This window comes from Eutrigla gurnardus (assembly GCF_963514095.1).
Source record: "Eutrigla gurnardus genome assembly, chromosome: 4".
Classification (NCBI taxonomy): domain Eukaryota; kingdom Metazoa; phylum Chordata; class Actinopteri; order Perciformes; family Triglidae; genus Eutrigla; species Eutrigla gurnardus.
In genome coordinates this window covers 23,717,105-23,742,068 of record NC_139918.1, presented here as the reverse complement: position 1 = coordinate 23,742,068, position 24,964 = coordinate 23,717,105, and the positions used below count along the sequence as shown (strand labels likewise).

Here is a 24,964-nt window from a genome sequence, read left to right as displayed (position 1 = left end):
CTGATCGCAGCTGCAAAAAAATAAAACAAACTGCCTGTATCTTCCAAATATTTTTAAATAAAAAACAGTATTGAGTATACATGTTGTATGCTAGCAGCTCTGTAAGAGTGGATGTTTGCTGTGTTCACATTATGTAGACGATTATACAGTTAATTTGCTTGCTTTGGCTTTTTGTTTTTATGTTTTTTGTTGGTCTCTTTATTTGCTAACATCTCCTGCCTAATATATTTCCATCCTACTGCGAAGCTCTTTGGATTGCCTCGTGTCTGAATGATGCTCTATAAACAAAACGGCCTTGCTTTGCCGAGAGTTGCTCAAACGAGGATTATAACGACGCATCGACAATACGACACCTTGTCCATTTAACTGCTTTAACGAAGGTTGGAAAGAATGATTTTACAGTTTTGTATTTGTTGGTTTTTTAGACACTTCCTTGTATCTCAGAGCCTTCAGAATAAAATGTGTCCCACTGTAATTATGACTTGGATGTGGACGTGGATGCTATTTACAAGTCGCTCGTTAATGCAATAACTCGGATACGACGGTGCGGCCATTAGGCACAGCGGGGCGGTCGGCTAAACCAAGCTAACATCAGCATGCTGCCGTTTCATGCTCACAATGATAACTAGCATATTACAGTTAAACAGGCAAACATTCGCTAATTAGCGCCACACAAAAAGGTGCTGAGCTTTATGGGAATAGTTTTGTAGGAATTTGTTTGTTAAAAGAAGTTTAAGGGATCACATAAAGGCAAACCCTCCACCGGTTTTCAGGGTTTCTTCTCAAAAAGACCGCAAAAATGATAATAATATCACACACTCCTTATTTATTTTTTCACAATCTTAAATCCATTCAATTATAACCCTTTGACTATGTAAATGATATTTCAATAAAACATTTGTCAACAATCATTTACAGTCTGAGTCAGAGAGTGAAAGCTTCCCACTGAAAGATCCAGCAGTAAACATCTACAGTCACACGCTCGCTAAATACAAATGAAAAGAAAAACATTCATCAGCTGGCACAAAGGCTCATGGGATACAAACTGACAAAAAGCCCTTTCAAAAAGTGCATTAAGCAGCAGTGATGTTGCAATGCCTTTAAATAGATTTTCCCATTCAAGGACAACAAAATATGGATTTTATTTTTGGCAATATATCACTCTTCATAATGTGTAAGTGCATTTGACATTTTCCAAATATTCTTCCTCGTGTCATCTTCAAAATACAACTTACAAAATAGTTTAAGAATAGTGGAAGAAATGTGTGAAATCAAGCAATATGTCAGTATATTGTATACATGACCAGAGTGAAGACACAATAGAGAAAAAAAAAAAAAAAAGGTACATATCAACATTCAAGCCTTCAAATAAGAGGTCCATATAAGACAAGTATAAAAGTGATTTTTGGACTTGTATTATCTGAAGGCTGTATGCTGAGATTCATATTTCTGTTTGACACACTGCAGAACGTCACACAGCAACAGTTACCAACCGTATTGGAGAACAAACATCCCATCTAGAAAAGCACTCTATAAAGAAAATGTTTTCTTCTCATAATCATGTTTGTTTTCCTAAAACAAATCATCTGAAGGCTTTATGTTTGTCGTGAGAAAATGTCAGTTCAGCTGCTCTCTTCACTAAGTGTAATGCATCATTGTTTGTCAAAGCATTAGTGAGGATTCCAGTACAAACTAAATATTTATTTTAACTGATATGTGCTCCCGGTTCTTTTTACCTTTGAGAGGTTAAATCAGGGAAATGTGTGCACATTCTTAGTGTGTTTCCTGAAGACAATTAAAATTGAATGATGGTGGTATAACAGCTTCATTTCTGACAGTTGAAAAGGCAACACATTGAAAGATGATGCGAAATGAGCATGATCTTTGAAATAGATGTGCTTTAGCTTCTGATATCCACACATCGTTTTAAAGATTTAGTTACATTACATGCTGACACAGCTCAAACAAATTCAGTTTGGATCAGAAGTTAAAGTTTTAGATGTCTTGTGTCCAGTCATGGCTCTGTGGTGGATTCAGATATTTAGCCTAACTATTTATAGTGTGGTAGTTCTTGCTTTAATATCTCCGGGTGTATAAGGCCATTGTGGCTAATGTTACTAATCAATGAGCAGAATATGATTCATGGCAACATTGTATTCCTATGTTGTTATTCTTTTCATTAATGTGATGATTTGTGACAAATTTTATTCCGTCGATAATTAAAAAAAAGGCTACATTTCTGTCTGGTTTCTTTAATTCATAAACATTTTCTCATTGAATTTATTAAATCATGAATACTGATATCACAATATAAAATGACACATACCATGATAGAGGATTTTAACCACATCTCCTGCTCCTTCTGGGTAATGTTTTTTGTACTAAGAGCACATTAGACAGTGATCTTACTTTATGCACACAAATATGCAACAATCCTCCAGTCATGTCGGAGTGCAGTCTGGTACCCTTAATGCTACATTTAAACTACACCGTCAGGCTCTTATAAAAAGTAGTGCATGCTCGCATTCAATAGTGTAACATCGCTTTACTTCATTGTTTTCTTAAAATGCCGTAAGCCTTCATTGAGGTCGGTCAGTGGACTCTGACTCTGTCGCCTCCAAGCTACGTGCATGAGCTTAAAAACCCTGAATGTTTGTCAGTTTCACACCTGCTCCTCCTCCCTCCTGTCACACTCAGAGAAGGTCAGTTCCATCGTAGACCACGGGCTTGTCTAGACTCAGGTGATACAGCACTTTCTTTGAGATGAACCTGTTTAACAGGGAACACAAAAGGAATGTTTTCTTTACGGTTGCTCCTCCCTTTCCAGCCGACTAGAGGTCCGGTTTGTGCTCAAGAGTAAACAGGATTTCTAATAAACACACAAAGCTCTCACACGTAGCACACGTAGCACACGTAGCTCACTCACCTGGAGAAAGAGTTGTCAAAGACGAGGGTGTACTCTCCAGGGTTTCTGACCTTCAGCTCCCCCTGGATTGTCTCTTTGTGAGAGTTACAGCGAGTCAGTGGGATCAAGACCTGCGGAGAGCAAAGGATAGGATACTTGTTTGACATTCAGAACTACAGCACATAAACACATTTCTGCATATATTAGGTAGATATCTGAGAGGGTAAAAGAATGACAAGCATTTCATCAAATCTCAGTCCCGTTCAGAATCAGCATATTGGATCTTTGTAGGTTTCTTTCATAGGAGCTGTTGGGCAAGTCGCTGTCTTGTCCTGACCTGAAAACTGTTAACTTTGGTGATGCGTATCCAGCCGGTATGTTTTGTGTCATAGAAGTATTTCCTGTATTCATACACTGGTGTCTCACCTTGGCCTGCTCCAGTGGCGTCTCTGTACTCTCCCTGTAGACCACACTGAAGGAGATGCTCTTCGGCTCGGAGGTGAACGTCCAGGAGACGGTGGGACCGGGGCCGCTCATGGTGATGGGGATGGTGCTGTAACAGCTGGACTTGATGAAGAGCTCTCGGGAGCTGTCCCCAAACCCGGAGATGTCATCCACCGTGAAGTGGACGGAGAGCCTGCAGCCCGGGGAATAAAACAGGATGCAACAAAGTTCACAGACGCATAAAGTCTTTTTATCTATTTGTGTATTATGTGCTTTCTATAACCGTTTCCACATGACGTATGCAGTAGTATTCAAGCCCCATAAACAGACGGAAGTGTATTATGAATTGTGTTCCGCTTTAAATGAACAATATATTTTATTCTGGGGAGAAGATCTTCACAGAAGTCACACGAAGTTATGAAGCTTTCAACTTACTCAAAATACATGTCTCACAACATGTAGCAACAACATTTGGGGAAGCCGTCCACGCGACACATGAATTAGCTTCAGGTTTCACTTCCCATTTTGGTAATCCAGTGCAAAGTCTTCACCGGAGGAATACATGAGAAACTTCCTTGGGAAAGTGTACAGTGTAACCTTGCGAAAGCACCCGCGCGTTAACGCAACCCCGCTGCTCTCAGGACTCCAGTGTAACCTTCACTTGCATGCAGAACTCACGTGAGGTCTCCAGACTTTAGCAGGCAGATCTCTGCATCCTGTACTGCAGCGCTGAAGTCCTCAGTATCTTCTGATGTGAGGTCTCCTGCACTGGTGCTGCTGTTTCTAGAAAGTGTTGGATATTTTCATGCATAAAATGTCAAATTAATTTGTATTCATTTGTTTCCCTTTTTAAGTGTCAAAAGATCTAATCATAACTCACTGTAATTTAAAATGCTGTCCCTAGGCAAAGGAAAGGTGTCTTTGATGTGGCTCACAGTACACAAAACATACACATAGTACTAAAGTATAGAAATATTTCCAGTTTTCTGTGATATCCTGAACTAAATGAAGATTAGACTGAACAGATGGTTTTGAGGGCGGCAGGTTGTAAACGTGGTGGTTTGCGGACTGTGCCACACACTCTGACTCCCCCTGTGAGTGAACGTGTGTGATACTTACAGCTGTGCTGCCCCCTGCTGTCCGTGTCCAGGAGAGCAGGCGGTGGCAAAAGAGAGGGAGTCACTGTCGTAGACGCCGCTCACCTCCTCCTCTGTGATGATGTCAAAAACGCCGTCGTCCTGCTTTTCACCTTCATCTGCTCCTAAAAAATACACATTAACACGTTTATTATTGTGTTTTATATGCTGACTGTACTGTGCAACACACCAACTGAAGTGTGTATTTACCTCAGCATTTCACACTCCTTCAGAGTGTGTGCATGAGAGACACACACACACACACACACAAACACACGGTGTATTGTTACCTGAACCACTGGTCACAGCTCTCCCAGCCTGCAGAAAACGACGGAACGGTGTCCCCGGTGTGCTGGTAGTCACTTCCTCCTGTGGGTGGCGCTCTACCACTGCACTGTGCTGGTTGTAACAGTCGCTGCAGCAGCGCTCTCTGGGGCCGCCCTGCTGGGTGCTCACCGTGTTACTGCAGCAGTAGTAGCAGAAGGGACGCCCACACAGTCTGGGAATAGTCATAATAGGATTGAGATAGATTTAAAATGTAGATTTTTGCTAGTATGGAAGTGAGTAAAGCTTTTTATGGAGTATATTTCAAATTCGTTCCTATAGTTTATTGTTATGTATGTATGTATGAATTAAAAATCAATAGGGTTTTTTTTTTTGTAGAATCAAAACAGATCAGACAACATCGCTTTTCTCCATTCCATTGATATATCCTTACATCCCTAGGAGTCAGACTGACCTTTACAAAAAGGAACCACACTTCCTGAATATGAAGCAACAGCCAGACATTTGTGTAGGGCGTGGATGACGATCATCCGATTGGCTGTGTCAGTTATTTTTTACCTTCCTATTGGCTCACAATCGGTCAGTGGAAAATGTGAAGTGAAACACAGAAGCAAAATGTCATTGGACATTTCACTGTCTGGACCGAAACAATCAAAAAGGGAAATGTCATTTTGGTGGCCATCATGCACGCATGAATGTTTTTATTTTTTGCTATGTTTACATGTTTGAGTGTGTGGTGTATAAATTGATGATTTCATAACAGTTTATCATAACACTACTGGATTACAATGAGTAGCAGTGAAATTAGGGGTTTTCTATGCATTTTAATTTTGCCTTATTTTCTTTTAATTTTTTTTCACTTTATTGTATGATATTTTTATAATGTGAAGCACTTTGAGACTGCCTTGTGTATGAAATGTGCTATACAAATAAAGTTGCCTTGCCTCGTTTCATTGGTTGACCTGGTGATTTATAATAGTATATTTGATCATATAGAGCAACATCTCACCTGCAGCTGTGCTTGCGGAGCAACCAGCTGAACTGACTGTGGCAGCCCAGACAGTAGTTTACGTCCCTCTCCGTCTCCTCATCCCGCAGTTTCTGCTCAAACTCAAGGGCGTCGGACTTCTGCCATAGAGCATCTTTCTCCCTGCAGAGAGCACCAGCAAGCATGTGTGATTATGCACCGTATTCTGCAGATTACACAATCTAGGTGGCTTGTTTGTGGCCTTATGAAAAAAAAACCCCATAAGGCATTAGGCAACTAACTTTCAACACTGTATTGCGCATGTTTAAATCACATTAACCTCACTAGCAAAATCAAACAAACATGCAAATGATTGATCAGACTACATCCGCGTTCATACCTGATGAGTTCCACAAGCCGTTCCTCCAAATTGATTTTGGTGCGGTAAAGATCATCGAGTTCAGCAGACGTCTTAAGATCAACGCTCTGTCTGTCTTGTGTGACTCTCCGTAGATTATCACTCATTTCCTGACAGGTTCGCTGAGCCGCTGTTAGACCATCCTCAGACCTGCATATATACACACACACACACACACACACACACACAGGGGCTGATTCGTGTCCAAAAAACACAAGGATGTGTCCATGCCGTTGCTATTTTTAGGCCTGAATTTTAAATGGGAGCACAGAAGTATGACAAATTCCTCGGTGAGGCATGCTAAATGAAAAATAAACATTCTGATCTAAACACGTCAGATTAAAAACATTTTTCACAGAGCTGTAATTCAGTCCAAAATGTGTGATTATGAATACAGTATCTCACCTTGATAAATTCTCTTTCAGATGGATTATCTCGTCTCCTTTCTGCTGGATGAGATTTTCCAAATCGGCCATCTGGATGTTTTTCTCCTCAATCTGTTTGCAATATCTCTGATTCTCAGCCTGCAATCAGTACGGCAAAGCAAGACATTATTCCCGGTTCTTTGTGAATTATGTCTGTGACCATAATGTTATGATTGCTTCAATTATCGATAGAGACAATCTAACTAGAATTTCTGTTTTCATTTATCAATCCTAGACACGGAGGTGTATATAAATGCATTCGGTCTGAGGCTCCATGTTGCATTGTTCTCAGCTAACTAACCATTTACACTACCATCTATTAAAACATCCTTAGACTGCTTTAGTGATTAGACGGGCCGGAATAACCTCATTATGATGGGATACCAAAACTTTTTGGCTTATCTGGAATCAGTGTGTCCTCTCACCTCAAGCTGACTGAATTTGTCTTCCAGGTCGCCCACTTTCTCTCTCTCAGTCGTCAGCTGTAATTTCACTTCCTCTAACTTTTGATCCACAACCTGTATGAAAATACATACATGAACCAATGGATGACTAAATGAAATTGATTAAATCAGATATCACAGTAGCTTCGCTGATATTACCCAAAATAAAACAATGAAGCAGTGTGATTAAATGCACATTAGTAACCACGTCCAGCTGCACTGTAGTAACCTGGTTATTGTAAATATACAGGCTTTTCCTCACAGCACAAATGTGCTTGCATTTTATGGTTAAATGTTCAGCATTGGAATGCAGATTTATAGGCTACTTTTTTTCATTATTTTAAAATATGAAGCTGCGTTACTAATAGTGAAAAGGAGAGCTCATTAGATGTAGTAACTTACTACATCTAATGAGCTCTCCTTTTCACAGGAAACTCTCAATTCTCTGAAGTCCACAAACCTAGTTAGATATTGAGCTGAAGGAAACGGGTTTCTCAAGGTCTGATTATGAAATACCAGGTTTCTTGCGGGTTGAGGTTTCGCTTACAAGAGAAAGCCCAATGTAACTGTAACTTAAGTGCATGTAAACACACTGTGACCTGTTTGTACCGTCGCTGACCTGGAGCTGGCTGTTGTTGCTCAAGTCTTGGCTGCTGAGCTGGAAGCGGAGTGCCTGGATCTCCTCCTGGCTCCTCTCCTGCACAGCTTCGGCCTCCTGTTTGACTTCGCTCAGCTTGTCCTGCAGCCCCTGCTTGGTTGCCAACAGCCCCTCCTCGTTATGGAGTCTGCCGAGGAGTTGCTGGTTCTCCTGACTCAGCTGCTCCATCCTGGCATTCAGCCTCTCCGTCTCCCGAGCCGCTTCCTCGTCCAGCTCCTGCAGTCGCGTTGACACGCCCTCCCAGCGCAGACGCGCCTCTTCGTTCTCAGCGGTCAGCATACAGACATGCACACCGAGTTCTGCCGTTTCTGTGTTCGCTCGATGCAGCGCCTCCCTGGATTCGCTGTTTTCCAGGCACGAAGCCTCATAGCGCAGCTTCAGTCTATTGAGCTCCTCTCTGGAGGCCGTCACCTCTGCAGCCAGACCTGCTCGAGCCTGAGCCTCACCGTCTCGCTCCCGGATAAGAGCATCTTCTCGTTCCCGGGATCGTAGAATTTCATCCACGTGCCGCCGGTTTAGCTCCTCTACCTGAGCTTTGAGCTGCTCTGCTAAGACACGGAGGTCCTCTTTGGAGGACTCCGTCACCTCCTGCCGTGCCTGAACCTTCATCCTCTCCTCAGTTCCGGCTAGAAGCTGAGCCCTGAGCTCCACCACTTCCTCCTGGAGCCGGTGCACCTCCCTTAGATTGAGCTCCAGTTGAGCCTCAGCGATAACTAGCCTGAACGGAGCCTCTTTGGCTTCCATTGAGGATGTCTGATGCTCATCGTGAAGCTTCTGCATTTTTTCATTGCTCTCTGCAGCTCCTTTCTCGGCGTGCATCTCCCCAGTCCTGCTCTCCAGCTCCTCAGCTCTCGCTTGCAGATGCTCACATTCAACCGTCTGGTCTCTCAGTTTAGTTTCATTTTCCTGGAGTTTTTCAAGTAACTCTGCTTGGCTTCTTTGGGACACGATGAGGTTCTTGTCCAACTGTGCAGATTTGGCCGCGAGTGAGTCCACTTCCTGTTGGGTTTTGGCCAACTGTTTCTTCAACGAGGACTGAGCTTCAACAAGCTCCCCATTCTCGTGCTCTAGCTTCATTAATTGAGCATCAGATACTTCCTTCTGAACGAGCGCCTTCTGGGCAATCTCTTCCAAATGCAGGTTTTCATCTAGAAGCTTCTTCTCCCTATCTTCTACACATATGTTCGCGGCCTCAACTCGGCTTTTTAAGTGCTTTTCGGAAGCCCTGAAAGAAGCTAGCTGGTCCAACAAGGCTGCCCGGCTCTCTGTCAGCTCTGTAATGCTCCCCTCACTCTTCTCAACCGTCTGGAGTAGCTTAGCGTTTATTTCCATGAGACTGCTGCATTGGGTTTTGTAGTCCTCAAGGTTCTCAGAGGAAACAAGTTCATTATCAGCAATTCTGGAGCTCAGACTTTCTTTCTCTGCATTTAGCTTCTCTAACTGCTCCTCTAAATGGTTGATTTTCTCCGAACTAAAGGCAAGCTCTTTCTCTCTGTTATTCAGAGCTCTTCTTACATCCTGCAGCTGGCCCTCAAGTTCCTCATTCTGGCTACAACTCATGCTACATCTCTGATCTACCTCCTCCCTCTCCTCATGCAGCCGCTTCCTGAGGTCGTCCGCCTGCCGTTCTCTGCACTCCAGTGACGCTTGTAGGTCCTGAAGCTGGGCCCTCAGGTTCCCCGTCTCTTTCTCTTTCAAGCTCAACGCCCCCTGAATTCGACCTACTGCGCTTTGGAGATCCTCCAACCGCTTCAGCGCCTCCTCACGTTCGTCATGCCCTCTGGCTTTTACTTCGGCCAGCTTCTCCTCACTGTTCCTCAACTCTTCTTCCCTGAGTTTTAGTTCCTGGCTGAGACACTCAGAGTGCCTGGCCCTGTCCTCAGTCTCTCTCTTTGCCTCCAACCTCTCCTCCTCCGCTGTCTTCAGTTTATCCAGGAGCTCCTGGATTTTCCACGCCGAGTCGCGGTAGCTAGCGGCTTGTTGCCCCTTTTCGTTAAGCGCCTCATCCAACTTTGAGAGAAGCTCCATATTTTTATCCTCAGAAGCGGTGAGTCTGTCTTGAAGTTCACAATTTAATAAATCCCTAGAGGTTTGAAGATGATTTCCTCTCTCCTGATGATTTGTTTCTTGGTTACTTTGGGCTTCTGTAGTTACAAAGGACTTCTTAGCTGCTAATAGCTGGCCTTGAAGGTCTTTAACCACGCCCTTGAGCTCAGCAGCCTCCTTCCCCAACTCCTGAACCTGAGCCAGAAGCTCCTGCTGTCTGAGCTCGGACTGGTCGAGCTCAATGCAGAGGTTCTCTGCGATGCTGCAGGGAGAGGGTTCCCCCAGTTCCCCCAGTTCACCCAGGAGACTGTGATTCAGGTCTGAGATTGGGAGAAACTCCTGCGCCTGGTCAGTGAATGGAACAAAAACGCTTTAAAGTTCAACATGTCACTTATTCAAATATGTGTGCAGGATTGTCTATTGAGTATGTGAGTACCTGTGAGTGTGAGTAGCTGCTAACAAGACTGGTGATGCTGGAGCAGCGACTGGGAGGCCTCCACATGAATGCAGGCGAGGCGGTGCCTAATGTTCGCCTTGGACATAACGAGATACCAAACATTAATATCATTAACGCCTGATGAATACGAAGAGACAAACGTGACATCCAACTGATAAAAAAAAAAATGTATATACAAAGGAGGAACTTAAGTTGACAGAAAGGAGTAGTGATTCTACAGTAACACTGTGTATTCCCCTACTTTCTTCATATTTTTCAGTGACAAATTTGACATGACACAACACAAATACCAAGTACATACTATTTCAGTGTGTCCCCAGAAAGAACCAGGCAATGATGCAATAGCTAGAGAGCTCAAAACTTATGAGAAAAGTGTGGAAAAAGTACTGCTTTTGCCCTCAAGTCCTTGCTTGAATGAAACTTAAAAAAGAAGAGGCATACTGTATCTACACAGTCTAATGCACAGAAGGCCTTAAAAGAAATACTGCATTCGTAAGGAAATAAACTCCATCCATGCTCATAATGTGTCCAGCAGGTGTTGATCCAACCCTTTCTCAGGTAAATCTTACAGAAATAGTTTGTGTTGTTGTAGGTGTTGCTGCTCTGCATTATATCGTACAATTCAAACAATAACCGCAATGATGTGATGCGCAACAACAACACAAATTATGCGTTTAAAAATCTGTGTCCGCTGCCTATGGAGGGCCTGCAAATTGATGACAGGGGAGGTGAAAAGTTTTTGCAAAGGTGTTTGACGTGAGGAACGGTGATCAGCGTTCACACGTCGTTGGCACACACTGACACTCAGACACACATTTACACGCACAAAAAAAGAGCTGTGAACATGCAGAGTGATCAGATAATTAAGTGTTACTTCAAGTTGTGAAATACCCAATATTCCTTCAGCACAATTCTACATTAGCTGCACTAAACTGGGATGTTATTTCAAATTACTCCGATCAATTTACAAATACCTTCCAAGCCCGAGGCGGAAGAATGAGAAGCTACAGAGAAGTGACTGTTTTCTTATTTTTCAACACAGTAATATTCAAAAATGTATTTCGTGTTTTAACTCAAGAGAAAACAGATTTTAAAAGCGTTAACACATAAATGTAGATATTGGTTACCTCGCGAAGGATGGCCAATCTGCATCAAGGTCGTAACCTCTGGCTGCCACGTCAAATTGGATCTGGTTGAGCTCATAAAGATGGTTGATTATGTCAGCAGTGAGGTGAGACTTGAGGAAGGGACTCCGGGCATAATACCAGTCACTGAGTGGGAGGAAATCAAACAAAAAGGCAATACTGAGGACAAGAACACACACATTTCTTTTATTTGACACATTATGTTTATACTATATAAGTTTCGCTGATCCCATGCAGGGACATGCAATGGTACATTTATTTTCTAGTGGTACGAGAGAAAAATAACTGATAAGAATTCCGACTCTTACCTGGGTTTCTCAAATGGCAAATATTGATTATTAAATCAAACACTTTGGTCGCTGAACCTAAGGTATCAAATTGGTACTCCACAAACCAAAGGGGAACGTCGAGGTACAGTCTATGATTTTACAGTCTATGACAATGTGGTTTTGACCTGTCAACGTAGCCACGCCCCCTAAAGCATCCCCTGCTTCATCGTCTATTTGACTCTAAAGGGGACCATAATTTACGATTTGGACGTCATTCTTTATTGTAGAAGACTTGAAACTAGTCATTGAGACTCAAGTTTACAATATTCACTTAAGTAATAAATCAAGTGAGAAGTATTAAAGCCATTTTCTCTTAGACTTCCATGCAATTAGAATTTTGCAACCAGAGGAGAATGAAGGAGAGCAAAGAGAATCTAAGTTTAAGGCACTTCAGTGTTGGCTTCACTTTTCATAACTGGAGGTCGTCGCCTGGCTATTACACACACTCCTGAGAAACTATGTCAAACAACAAAGATTATACTGTAAAGTAAACTGACATTTGGTTTGATGAAGCACTGAGGAAGTGAGAGGGGACTGTAGGGTTAAGACTTTATGGCTCTCGTGTTTTCTGTGTAAAACAGAAATAAGAAGTAAATCAGGAAGGGAGAGTCACACTTCCTAAACAACAAATCCTCACACTGTAAAGTATGATAAGTCAACAGTGTGAGACATGACATCTCTTCAAAAATATATCAAGTGTGTGTGTTGCGTGTGTGTCCTCTGACCATGTGACCTTCTGGTTAACGAGACACTGCTGCAGTGTGTCAGCAAGCCGCTGGTGAACGAGTGAGTAGCGGATGAAGGCCCTTCCTTTCCCCAGTGATGTCTTCAACTGAGGACACACAAAAATATACACTTAGTACTTCAGCACACACACACACACACACACACACACACACACACACACACACACACACACACACACACACACACACACACACACACACACACACACACACACACACACACACACACACACACACACACACACACACACACACACACACACACACACACACACACACACACACACACACACACACACACACACACACAGCAATGTGACTGAACTCAATAGCCAGTAAGTGTTCTTTTATAGGCCAGTCAGTATCATCTATCTATCTATCTATCTATCTATCTATCTATCTATCTATCTATCTATCTATCTATCTATCTATCTATCTATATATATATATATATTGCTTGACAAATGACTCAAACACAACCAATATTGTTGTTGTTTAGTTTTCTGTTGATATTCTAATTTCAGCTCAAGTCAGAACGTGTCCCGGCACGGAACATTTAAGAACGCCTACAGAACGTTTACAAGTCACTACTACATAGTCGGTAATGTACACTCTCTCTCCAGACCCTCCAATAGATTAGCAGATGGAGATTTAGATCAGACAACAGACCCACATATCTACCAGAAGGACACCAGCTGGAGACTGAATCACGCCAGAGACTGACCGGCAAGAAAAAAAGAAGAGTATAAGAGGAGTAAAAGTAATGTGACCAGAAGAAATGATCACTCAGCTGTTCAATGACCAAACTGTGTGACTTTTTAAAGAAAAACAGTAGTGGCGGCTGGAAACGTAACACAAGCGATATGCTTCACTAATTGCACTGCACTAGAGCTAAACAATCATTCAAATCTGAATCGGATTCATTGTAACAGGCTTTTTTAAATAAAGAAGAGAAAAAATTGCAGGTATACCCCCTCAAATGTGAGGATGCTATTCTTTGTCATATTATAGTCAATTGAATACTTTAAGGTTCATGACTGTTGGTCACATTTGGGCTTTAGGAAACTGTGATTTTTTCTTACATTTTATTTATTCATTAATGGTGAAAACATTTGTAACCTGCAGTCATATTAGCGAGGAAAAAACATGGCTTGTATATGCCAACGGGGCAAAATGTATATAAAACATTTGATTTATAAATAATACTTTATACCAGATAATAGACAAGCAAACACATGCAATATAGTACAAACTAGGACTAATTCAACTAGTTATTTCAGTATGAAGCTCACCACTGCGAATTCCCTGGACAGAAAGAGGTGAGGAACAAGATGTGAGGCGGCAAATGAATGAGTCTTACTGCACCTGACTCACCAGAGGATTAGTTACATGGTTGCGTGTATTTGTGTGTCTCCATGCGTCGACACGGCAGGGCCGAGGCACCGAGGGTGACTGTGTGTGCGTGTGTGCTGCAGGGCAGGATTACCTCAGGGATGGACTTAACAAAACGGATGCCATCGTTAGCTCCCTTGATCTTAATCAGGCAGTCGCAGAAATAATCCCAGTAGTCTTTCCTCTGACCAAGAAACGTTGTCTTCTCCTTCTGGTCAAACTAAAAAAGAAACAAACATCATCTTGTTATTGCATAATTAGAATATGATGGCTTCAAGAGGTTGGGGTTGCACAACAGGTCTGTCTGACACGGCGTTATGGAAACGGTGAATGAATAAGTCACAAGTCACATTTTATAATGTTTTTTCTGACTTTTTCCATTAGGAAATATTCACAGCTTCCCCCTTTGTGTTCACTCTTTCATTTCAACGATTCACAACCAATAAAAGGTTGGGAATCGCTGGCTGAGAGCACTGGTTCCCAATCGTTTTAACTCGTGTCCCTTTGTAACAAAGCAATATTTAGTTACAACCCCTTGTCACAGGCTGCTTATGCTTGATTTGATGATTTTATTTTAATAATTTGTTTCGGCCTGAATGTTAAAGACGGAAAGTGCTCGGCACAAAATATGTTTTCCTTATTTTTTTCCTAACTTTTGAAGACACACAGTGGATCACCCTGATGAACTCTGAACATGTTATATGAGAGCTTACCTGTAGCAGGTATTCTAGTTTGTAGAAGAACTTGTGCAGGTTGGCACTGTCATCCGTTACAGGTTCTCCACCCTCGCTGTGTTCTTTACTCAGCTCAGACACGGCATCTAAACAAGACGTTGTTAACACACAACTATCACAGTATGTCCCTGTGTTGTTCACACGGAAGGCAAACAAGTTGTAGAATCTACAGCTTTCTCTTTATCGTCAGCACAAAACATGATGAAAATCTGTGACCGATATAAATGTTTTATTATTGTCGGAGCAAGATCCTTTTGGCAGATTCTACTATTTTCTTCCTTGATATCCCCTTTTTGGAAACACATTGTAAAATACAAATTAAAAACATAATATATATGGTTGTTGAGCAACATAATTACCATTCAGATCTCTGATTATCCTCTGCAGTTGATTATCTCCAACTGAGGAGGAGGAGGAGGCCATTGTGGGGCAGTGCTGTCAGGAAAATCTGCTGGTGGGATTACAGAGATTATTATTATTATTATTTTGGAGATTCCAGAAACGTCCTCATGATACAACCACTGTCGTCATATCCCGTTAAAACTATCCCCAAAGATGCTACAACTAGCAGGTACACGTTATAAATAGTAGTGCCCTGATTTAGTTTCACCCCCTCCTGTAAATTGGATTCTTCCCAAAAACGTCTAAAAGCAAAGGAGACACTTTAAATATCCCAGCGGGATCCATGAAGGCGTTACGATGAAGAAACCCCAGTAACAGTAGCTCAGTAAAGTTAGCCACACAAATGTGTTGACAGTCAGACGAGGTTACAACATTTACATCACGTTGACAGGTGAAATCTCATCACTGTTTTGCGGCGACAGCGTCCTTATCAAACACCTCGGACACCATGTTTGTTCGCTGTTATCTACCGTCGCCACAGCAAAGACAGCAAAACGGACTTAAAATCAACTCCGAACGGCTTTAAAAGAGAGAAACAAGCCACGACATAAACACCGACTTGTTAAAGCCGCTACCCTTCGTGCACCTGTTCTCAGCTCCTCGTTTCCGGTTCGCATTTCATGTTAAATAAGTTACACACCGTCGCACCTCGGTTGGAGATGAAGCGAAACACCTCAGTAGCAAATAAAAGCGTTAAATAATAAACGTACTGGTGGTGTGTAATTGTCCAGAGTGTCCAGTTTGTAGGCGACAGAGCAGAAACTTGCTACCCGTCGGAGGGGGCGGGCTCTAACTGATGATTGACAGGTCGCACGAACCACTAGCAAGCCGCGACTGATGAAACCCCTGCATAGTTTGGTTGAGTAGACAAATGGTAAATAAACAAAACAAAAAAAATACATTTATAAACATAATTACTTCATGAAATATAAAATGTCTGATATCCTTTGTTTTGTTTTATCTAAAACTAAGATGATTACACAGTTAGGCCTGAATTTTGACCAGATATCATAAAGAATACCAGTTAATAACTAATGGCATCAAGATGCATGGTAAGATATTATATATATATTTATATTATATTGTTGTTGTATGAAAATGTTTTATTATTTCTTGGGGGAATAATATTGAATACTTCAAACTGAGAAAATCCAACCAAGCCACAAGAACAAAATAATGTAATCAGAAATTTAAAGAAATATTTAAGGTCCTCTGGGAGGCTGATCAAACAATTACACCTGTTTGTAACTTCATGATCATTGTCAATAACAATTCTCTGCTTGCCTGGAGCCGCTTTTACCGAGCCTGTTGCTGGTTCCTCTCTATCGGTTCTTTATTTGATCCTGATATTTAGTTAACAGGACATTGTTGTAAAATAGCAGATTTTCTCACCCAAATTCAATGTGTAAATGTTCCACTTTTTTCGTTTTTATATCATTGTTAATTTAATATTTTTCATCTTTTTTTGTGACAATTTATTAAAATGTAGGAGTGACTGTCTCACAAAAGACAACACTTCCTGCATTTTAGCAAGTTGTCAGAATTACAATAGTTTACTACTGTAGTGAAATATTCAGGTAACAGTCATGCAAAATGCACTTACATTTACATTTAGGTCATTTAGATCATTTCACTTCTGAAATCTAACGGCCACCAAACCCAAGTATGAAACGGAACGTGTCACAGATGTGTGTTGGGTGTGGGTGTCTGAAAGTATGTTAGATTTCTGTTCACCTTTGTGGTCGATACTTAAGGAACAACTCCCAGTTCCAATGACACTTGCTTGAAGGACTCTGGTGTGTGCAGGTAACTACGGTTTAACATGTATTTATTTGTATTAGTGGGGATCTGTCATGATAGGGCTAGGGGACACTGAAGTTACAGTTCAATATGTTTCATATTTTGTAATAATAATAATAATTATTATTATAATATCCAAAAAAGGGAAACAAATAAAAGTGTTGTCGTAAAGCACCTCTAGTAGTCAGATAGTTCTGGTTTTATTCTCATAGCTATAGAGGCACTTGAATATTAATTCAGCAGAATTTTTGATTTGATTTGGATTTCCTTTATTCAAACCATGACTGCACAAAGACAGCCACAAGGCAATCAACAAACAATTCATGGACCCCAAACACAGCACAATAGTGTCAGATAATCATTGGATTTCCTTGTTCCCTCTGTGCTCTGAAATGTATGGATTGTGAAATGTATGTGTCCTTTGTTTCTGCATAAAAAAACTATATTAATATTAAAATGACAGTTGTGGGGCTGTGTTGCCAACACTTCTTTGGAGGAAGACACTTTAGATGAATATCTCAAAATCTAAGTGCTTTTTGTATAAAGTGCATGACAAAATGTAGTCATTCACTTCAGAATTAAATCATATCAATCTATGAAAAACTTTTTACAATGCAACAATTTCAGTCATAAATCTGTGTAATTTGACTTTCCCCTTTTAACAAAGCCTTTTTACATTTAGACCCTTGTCTTAATCCTGAAGCAATATGGCAACAACTGAATCAACCTTGGACACAACGCTCGACTATGAGGATGAATATGACATCGACTATGAGGATGAATATGACGTCGACTATGAAGACGAAATGTGCAACAAAACAAGCGTCGTGCGTTTCGGAGCCATCTTCACTCCAGTGCTCTTCTCCGTCGTGGTCGTCCTCAGTCTCTTCGGCAACATCCTGGTCATTGTGATTCTGACTAAATATGAGAACGTCAGATCCCTCACAAACGCGTTCATCCTGAACCTGGCTATATCGGACCTCTTCTTCACCGCGGGTCTGCCCTTCTGGGCCTTCTATCATGTCTACGGATGGACCTTGGGGGAGCCCGCGTGCAAAATGGTCAGCTTCGTCTTCTACGTTGGTTTCTACAGCAGCAGTATCCTGCTCATTCTGATGACCGCCCACCGCTACGTCGCTGTCATGAATCCTCTGTCCGACATCGTGTCCGTCGGGGGCTGGTACAGTGTCGGGGCATGCGTGTTCATTTGGGCTCTCAGCATATTGGCCGCCTGCCCGGCCTTCATTTTCACCAAAGTGGACAAGAATAGCTGTGTGTATGCAAATTCTTACTGGAGCGTGTGGGGAATCTACCAGCAGAACGTATTCTTCCTAGTGTGTTCGCTGGTGTTCATGTTCTGCTATTCTCAGATCGCGTGCAGGCTGCTGCGCCCCACTGCCCAAAGGAGAAAGAGCAAAACTTTAAAACTCATTTTTACCCTCATGGTTGTTTTCTTCGTGGGCTGGGGGCCTTACAATGTAGTGATATTACTACGGTCGAGGTCATTCTGGCCCCGAACACCTGCTGACTCCAAGGCCGTGGTTGGAATGTGCAAAGCAGAAGTACCGCTGGATTACGCCTTCTACATCAGCCGGCTCTTTGCCTTTTCACATTGCTGCCTCAACCCCGTGTTCTACGTGTTTGTGGGCATTAAATTCAAAAGCCACTTGAAGAAAATGCTGAAAGGCTGGGGCCACAGCAACCGCAGCATCCGCAACAGGCAAAGCCGGCTCACAATCACATCCATCACAAGCGGCGAAGAGTTCTCCATGTAGTTACGGAGAGCAGAGGTGAAAAGCAGAACTTCAAGGATCTGAGAAAGAAAACTCGACATCGAATAGATACACGTCAAGGCACAAATAAGTCAAAATCCAGACTTTGGTCATTCGCTTCATCGCACATGTCTACATAAAGATGTTATACAACATTTCCCACAATCCCTAGACTATCATGACTAACTCAGCCATCATTCCAAGGGGGTTAGCCCGCTTGGTAACATTGTATTTAAATAATAGCATTAGCTACATTTGGCTGTTTTGCCTATTTGGATTCAGACACAAACCAACAGAGTCAACCAAACAACAACTGAACACCTGCTCGGAAATACTGATAAGTATCCATCATGTAACTCAAATGACCAATATATACTAGTATAACCGTGAACCAGGTAGTACAAGTATACCTGATAGTCACTGGATGTATAAGAAGTACAAGGCTTCTTTATGTGATGGAAAAATGTATATATAATGTCAAGTATTTACTCTTTTTTACTATTTTTCTTTAACTTTGTAGTTTCCATTCAAACTGTACTTTTATAAAATACCAATGTCTTTGTGTTCATATCTTAAAATGTATGGTACTTCAAATATATGCTGATACATTGATGATACATTGCATCAGATATAAGATAACTGTATGTGATTCTCTGTGATTAACTGCATTTAACTTTATGTTTTCATGTCAATCACTAAGATTAATTATTTGATTATTTCTCAACATTTCCAAGTCTCATTCGGGCAAAAATGGAAATGTTCTTTCGATGGGTTATTTTGGCTTTTGCTCATTTGAAATTTGTTACAGTCATTTTTACATAATAATATCATCATGACGCTTTACAATAAATACAATTAGAAAACAAAGTTGTGTGTCTTGTTTTTGAATTTCCATCGCTGCTATATAATACAAAGCAGCGACTGTGTCACCCATTCCGGTTGAATTCAAAGGATTTTCAGGCTCAAACCTGATTACTGAGGCGGCAGCTTTGACTGACTGACTGTGAAACCAAAAGAGGAACATCGAGGTTATCACAACCTTTCCTCCACAGTGCAAATTAGCACAAGACGCAAGCCGGCGTTCGGGGTAAGTTCCTTAAAATGTACTCTTACACTCTCCGTGTTTGAGGGCATAGAGTACTTAGTACTTAAATGTTCTCCATGAAATATTAATTCATGTATTAAAATATATTAATATATACAAAATGTATTAATATAGGAAATGATTCATTTTAATAGAAGGAATTACTGTTTTAAATGACAAATCGCAGAAGGAGTTGTAGACATCTGCTTTGTCTTCATTCCACTTTGCCAATTTTTGTTTTGTCTCATGTTTCCCAGAAAACCTGCAATGGCGTACAACTCCACGGTGAGACTGTATCATGTGACCGACGGCGATGACAGAGTGTATCTCTGTGACGAGTATAACTTTGATACTATCAGCGGCGCCTTCTTCATCCTGATCTTCATCTTCAGTCTCACGGGCAACTCTCTTCTCCTCAGCGTCCTCGTCATCTACGAGAACCTGAAAAATGTCACCAATCTATTCATCCTCAACCTGGCGTGCTCTGACATGATCTTCACCGTCACGCTCCCTTTCTGGGGCGTCTATCAGCTGCACCACTGGGTCTTTGGCGAGGTCGCCTGCAAGCTCACGACCACGGCGTACCTGGTGGGTTTGTACAGCAGCATCATCCTGCTGACCGCCATGACCGTGGACCGTTTCATAACGGTGGTGCTGCACACCTGGACGAGCAACTCTGTGAGCAGGCAGAGGTTTGCGATGGTTGCCTGCGCTGCTGCTTGGGTCATCAGCGCCGGCGCGTCGGTGAGCGACGTCATCAAGGTGAAGGTGGAGCACTGGGAGGGCGTTTCCAGGTGTGAGGACCCCTCTGACGAACCTGACGTCAGGCTGGGGTATTATCTCCAAGTGTCACTGCTCTTCTTCCTCCCGCTTGTCATCATTGTCTTCTGCTACTCTGCCATCCTCAAGACCGTTTTGCAGGCCTCAAACCGGAAAAGGTACCGGACCGTTGTGGTGGTGTTATGCATTGTTGCGGCCTTCTTCATCTGCTGGGGACCTTACAATATATTGCTTTTCGTCGGGTCTCTGTATGAACCCAAAACCTGTGCTGCATCAGAGCGGTTGGAGAGCGCCTATCATATTTGCCGTATAGTTGCTTATTCTCACTGCTGCATGAACCCTCTGCTGTACATGCACTCGCCAAAGTTGCGGAGACATCTTTTTGATCTTTTACGCTGCCTGAGGCCCAGAGGGGGGAACAGGGAGAGAGGCACCGGCCACGGCAGTTCTGGTCTTCAGAATGTAGGTTTCAATCCACAAATGTCCGTTGATGTGGCGGAACTTCAATCCAGGTAGACACATGTGTAAAAGATTCTCTGGAATGTAGTTTGTATTTATTTTGTTTGCTTGTTTTGCATATTGCCTTAAAATATCAGGGGGTCTATTTCATGTATTTCTTTTTAAACTGTGCCAAGTAAATGATGATGTATGATAATGTGTGGCGATGCTGTCACTGTAATATATTTGAATAAAAACAAGCTGGAATTGTTCGGTTTTCTTCTGTTTTCAGCCAAATGCAGTGACATGGCATGATAGGTGCATTTTCATTTCTGCTGCGCAAGTTCTTTTTTCCCTGAAACGTCCCATAGAGACGTAATCCGTCTGTCTGTGTTATTTTAACTACGTATGATGCAATTGCCAAGAAGAACAGTGAGCAGTGAGTGAATGAATACCCAAGGTAACGTTTCTTTGGCATGTTATCACTTTGATGTAACAGCATAGTTATTTATGTAATTATTCATTTTAATACATGATTTATGCAAAAACAAGAGGGAGAGTTTAAAAATTGTAAATGAGAATACAAGCATATGGATACAATTACGAAAATATGGACCAAAACATGAGAATGTTTATTCAAATTCTGAGAATTAAAACATGAAATGAAAGTGTGAGAACATTGAATAAAATGTGAGAATATTGAACAAAGCCTGAGAATATGAATTACCATAGAATATGTTGAACAGAAAAAGAAATGCACGCATGTTAATGAAGCGTCTGCTGTGAATTTGCTATTATTGACAAACATCATAGGGACGATGCTATGCAAATAAATTGTCATGTATCTTATTTTATGACGCATATCAAAAAATTGCATTCTCCACTTCCTCAAACATGTTGTGGGTTGGAGAAATATTCTATTATTTCATTATGCAAAAAAAATCCCATTTCTGTACGTTATCAGTGTTGTTTATTACACTGTTATGCACCGGTCAATATCTTGCAACTTTTATTCCATATTCCATTTATATTAATTTATTTCTTAAAGAATGTTACGTGCAACCATTGCCTGATTTGTCAACTCATTACACTCTGTTTTCATTTGAGTCCAATGGGTCTTCAATTTCAGACGTTTTATTAATATTATTATTATTATTTTCAGCCAGGGACTGTTGAATTTGATGTTCTATAAATTGATCACTAACTAAATTGTTAACTCTTAACTGACGCAACGCAGCATGGAAGCATGGTGGAATTAGCAAGGTAACTGGCTAACTAGCAGGCTGCTAAATTATTCAAATTTAACAGCTTAATGCTTCATCTTTACACTGTTGTCACAGCGTCGGAGAGCAGATTGCGATCGCCAGATGAATGACAGCTTTGTTCGGATCGTTTTCTGTGACGGATGGCTAAGTAGCCGGCCATCCGCTGGGTGCTGCGATGCTTTGGTGCTGCGATGCTTTGGTGCTGCTCTGGTTACAGAGGATGAACCCAACAGGCCGCCTCTTAATTTTTTAAGAAATCCTGATCCACCATATATATATTTTTAAATATATATCTTTTTTATTAATCCTTCCTCGTAACACAGAATTTCTTTTTTATCAGTTAGGCTTGAATGTTCCAGCTGTAAAGTGTGAACCCACATATGAATGCAGTTAGCTAATGATATGCTATCCCTTGACCTTGAAAGTGATACTGCTGTACTACTACTGTAGGTAGAATGTTAAGCGGACTAACAATTGCAGTGAAACAGTGTTTTCTCTTGTGACAAACAGCATTGAAACTAAATCTAATCCAAAGCTTGACAGACCTGCATACAGCTGCAAAGCTCTGATCGGACGATCACTGTTTGGGGAAGTAACACTCGATTGCTACGGAACAAGAGAAAGCAGTCGGAAGGAGAATACTGATGAATCATGCGCCGAATTCATCCTGTAGAATGTATTAGAGATTAATAAACGAGAGAAAGACGTCACAGAAAGCAGAAACACATATTTGGTTTTTCCAATATTGCCTTGTAAGAAAGAGGAAGTGGGATTACCGGTTAAAAAATAATACATTTGAATGTATTTGAAAAATGAAGCTTTGAGGAAATGTTGCAAAATCAACACAACAATAAACCATCTGATTAGCTCAATATTCATTTTAATCTCATGGTTTGATCTCAATGTGATAATAGTTCAAGTTCTCCTCAATGAAGTAAGATCGGAGGTCTTTTAATGCTAAAGTATGTTGTTCATGTTTCATATGATGTAACAATATTTGTTAGTAAAACATGTGTTTTAAATTATGATCGGTTACACATACCTGCTTTTTGTTCCATATTAATGTATGTAAATATGCCTAGCATGTGTGTGTTTTGTGGCCAAAAATAAAAGATTAGGTCTTAAAAAGTCAAATAAATGTATTCCCAAGGCACAGCTTTTGCTTAAGAAGCCTATGTCGAATGGTAGATATTTCTGTCCACCTGTTTAGTCTCCGTCTTCATTACGTGCAAGCACCAATTAACCAGGCGATGTTCCTTGTGCACCCACTTTAACTGCAAACAAAGCAATTCTGTATCTGGGTAATTTATTCCCTCTTCTTCTTTTTTTTTTTATATACATCATCCTGGCCAATATGTTAGGGAAATATTACCTTCTGGAGTGACCTTGTCTATGTGACACAATAAACAAATTAGCTCTCAGCAGCAGGATCAATAAAATATAACTGCCTGCATATTTGTGATTAAAAACCACAGTCAGTCAAGTATGTCCAACTCATCAGCACGTGTGCTTTTGCTGGGGTTTCTGTGAAACGACGTGGGCCAGAAATGACAACAGTCTGAGTCATTTCACGGCATCATTTCACAAAAGTTGTTTTTTTTCGTTTCCTCTTCTGCGGTCCAAATCTTTTAACTCTCTTCTATGTAATGCATTTCTCCAGAGCCCTGTCAGTGTACTTGAACATGGTTGAGTAGCGCGGCCCTGATAGCTCCGCAGGGGGTCCGGAGAAGAGTGTATAGGGACAGCTCAGTGGGCCACTGTAACAGCACTCATATCTGTCTCTGGGGGTAGATTAAGCTTAATTAACTAAACCATCCAGCACGCTTGGATGGATGGATACAAGTCAAGGGCAGAGCAGTCACGGGTGTGTTCACACATTCTCTGGCAGGCACTGGGAAAGGGTCTTGTGCTGAATATTATCTGCGTGTGTAATAGCAGCTATAAATCGGATACCGTAGTGGTAATAAAGTTGTGTGTACAAGTCAATGATAACTTGTATTTTCTCTTTATGCGGTCAAACTAGCAGTGACGTCTGTATTTATAGCAGATTCACACCTGCATTGCATCATATGGTGGAGTTTGGGGAAGAGTCACGATCGTACATGGTTCCTCATGTTACCACAATTTTAGAGTGTTCACAAAAAGCCCTTTGGAGAAGTGATCAAGCCTCTGTTAGATCCCATCTCACCTTGCTGTGGAGTGTTACCTGCAGGGAAATAGGCCTTTTTTTTCCTCCTGAATTTTGTTTTTAATATGCAAACAAAACAATAAGCCGGAAGTTTAGTGTAAGAAGGAACCATATCAGAAATCTGCAGAGAAAAAAAGAAACCAGGGCAGAAGAAAACACACCCGAAGAGATAAAATAGAAAAAGACAATTGAAGGCATCACCATTTCATATCTTCGAGTCTGTACAATTTCTTTTCCCGGATCATTTTCTTAGCAAATGATGTTGTTGTTGCATCCTGTTTTTAGCCACAAGCTAAACAGCTGTTGTTGTTTTCTCATGTCGTCTCCGCTACTAGCCCTCCCTGGCCCGAACGTTCACTCCCTGCTCTTTTCTCCAGGGCACCTCGCCCTCCTCTTTTTTTCCTCTCCCACATTGATATTTCCCCTTTAATTCCAGTTATCTATAATGATAATTACTCCAACCATATGTGAATTTAATTGATGCCTTGCAAACGTGTAAACGTGTGCGTATTTTGTGCACATTGCAAATAAAGTCTTATTGCCTGTTAATCTGGACTGTCAAGGAAACGCATGCAAATCGATTAAGTGTGTCAGCCTCACCGTTACAAACAACTGCTTTAGTGAACAAATAGAGACGACTTAATCCTCGTATGACACCCTGGCATGTATGACATTTCACTAATGCACCTCATCCTGATTCAATTC

At 41.3% G+C, this 24,964-nt stretch overlaps 2 protein-coding genes and 1 pseudogene across 7 annotated transcripts; 2 read left to right on the top strand and 1 right to left on the bottom strand.

The window, feature by feature from the left end:
- Positions 1-806: 806 nt before the first annotated feature.
- fyco1b (FYVE and coiled-coil domain autophagy adaptor 1b) lies at positions 807-15,699 on the bottom strand. 5 transcript variants are annotated; one of them, XM_084007164.1, is made up of 18 exons: positions 15,643-15,699; positions 14,890-14,978; positions 14,510-14,616; positions 13,891-14,016; positions 12,384-12,490; positions 11,312-11,455; positions 10,164-10,260; positions 7,643-10,072; positions 7,006-7,098; positions 6,561-6,679; positions 6,138-6,305; positions 5,780-5,920; positions 4,776-4,984; positions 4,469-4,610; positions 4,028-4,132; positions 3,332-3,542; positions 2,927-3,036; positions 807-2,769 (listed from the first exon to the last, which is right to left on the bottom strand). In XM_084007164.1, the coding sequence occupies exons 2-18, from the start codon at positions 14,951-14,953 to the stop codon at positions 2,694-2,696; spliced, it is 4,449 nt and encodes a 1,482-aa protein (XP_083863290.1). In that variant the 5' UTR covers positions 14,954-14,978; positions 15,643-15,699; the 3' UTR covers positions 807-2,693. The 5 variants fall into 5 exon arrangements, with proteins under 5 accessions (XP_083863290.1, XP_083863294.1, XP_083863291.1 ...); XM_084007168.1 differs by having other exon boundaries at positions 4,469-4,604; XM_084007165.1 differs by having other exon boundaries at positions 14,890-14,981; positions 15,643-15,698.
- Positions 15,700-16,675: 976 nt separating this feature from the next.
- Positions 16,676-19,371, top strand: LOC311012954 (chemokine XC receptor 1 pseudogene; annotated as a pseudogene). Its single transcript, XR_014599449.1, has 2 exons — positions 16,676-16,738; positions 17,415-19,371. The product of XR_014599449.1 is annotated as a chemokine XC receptor 1 pseudogene (transcript).
- A 109-nt stretch (positions 19,372-19,480) lies between these two features.
- Positions 19,481-21,076, top strand: LOC311012955 (chemokine XC receptor 1-like). The gene is made up of 2 exons (XM_084008795.1): positions 19,481-19,591; positions 19,846-21,076. Exon 2 carries the CDS (start codon positions 19,856-19,858, stop codon positions 20,882-20,884), a length of 1,029 nt encoding a protein of 342 aa, XP_083864921.1. The 5' UTR covers positions 19,481-19,591; positions 19,846-19,855; the 3' UTR covers positions 20,885-21,076.
- Positions 21,077-24,964: the final 3,888 nt, after the last annotated feature.

What these genes read in the sequence shown, in the direction of transcription:
- fyco1b (XM_084007164.1), bottom strand. Translation starts at nt 14,953, where the DNA reads ATGGCCTCCTCCTCCTCCTCAGTTGGAGATAATCAACTGCAGAGGATA. An exon ending in GCAGCTACTCACACTCACAG is followed by an intron (nt 10,073 to 10,163) that starts GTACTCACATAC and finishes TTCACTGACCAG; the next exon opens with GCGCAGGAGTTTCTCCCAAT. An exon ending in CGCCACTGGAGCAGGCCAAG is followed by an intron (nt 3,037 to 3,331) that starts GTGAGACACCAG and finishes TGCTCTCCGCAG; the next exon opens with GTCTTGATCCCACTGACTCG.
- LOC311012955 (XM_084008795.1), top strand. Translation starts at nt 19,856, where the DNA reads ATGGCGTACAACTCCACGGTGAGACTGTATCATGTGACCGACGGCGAT.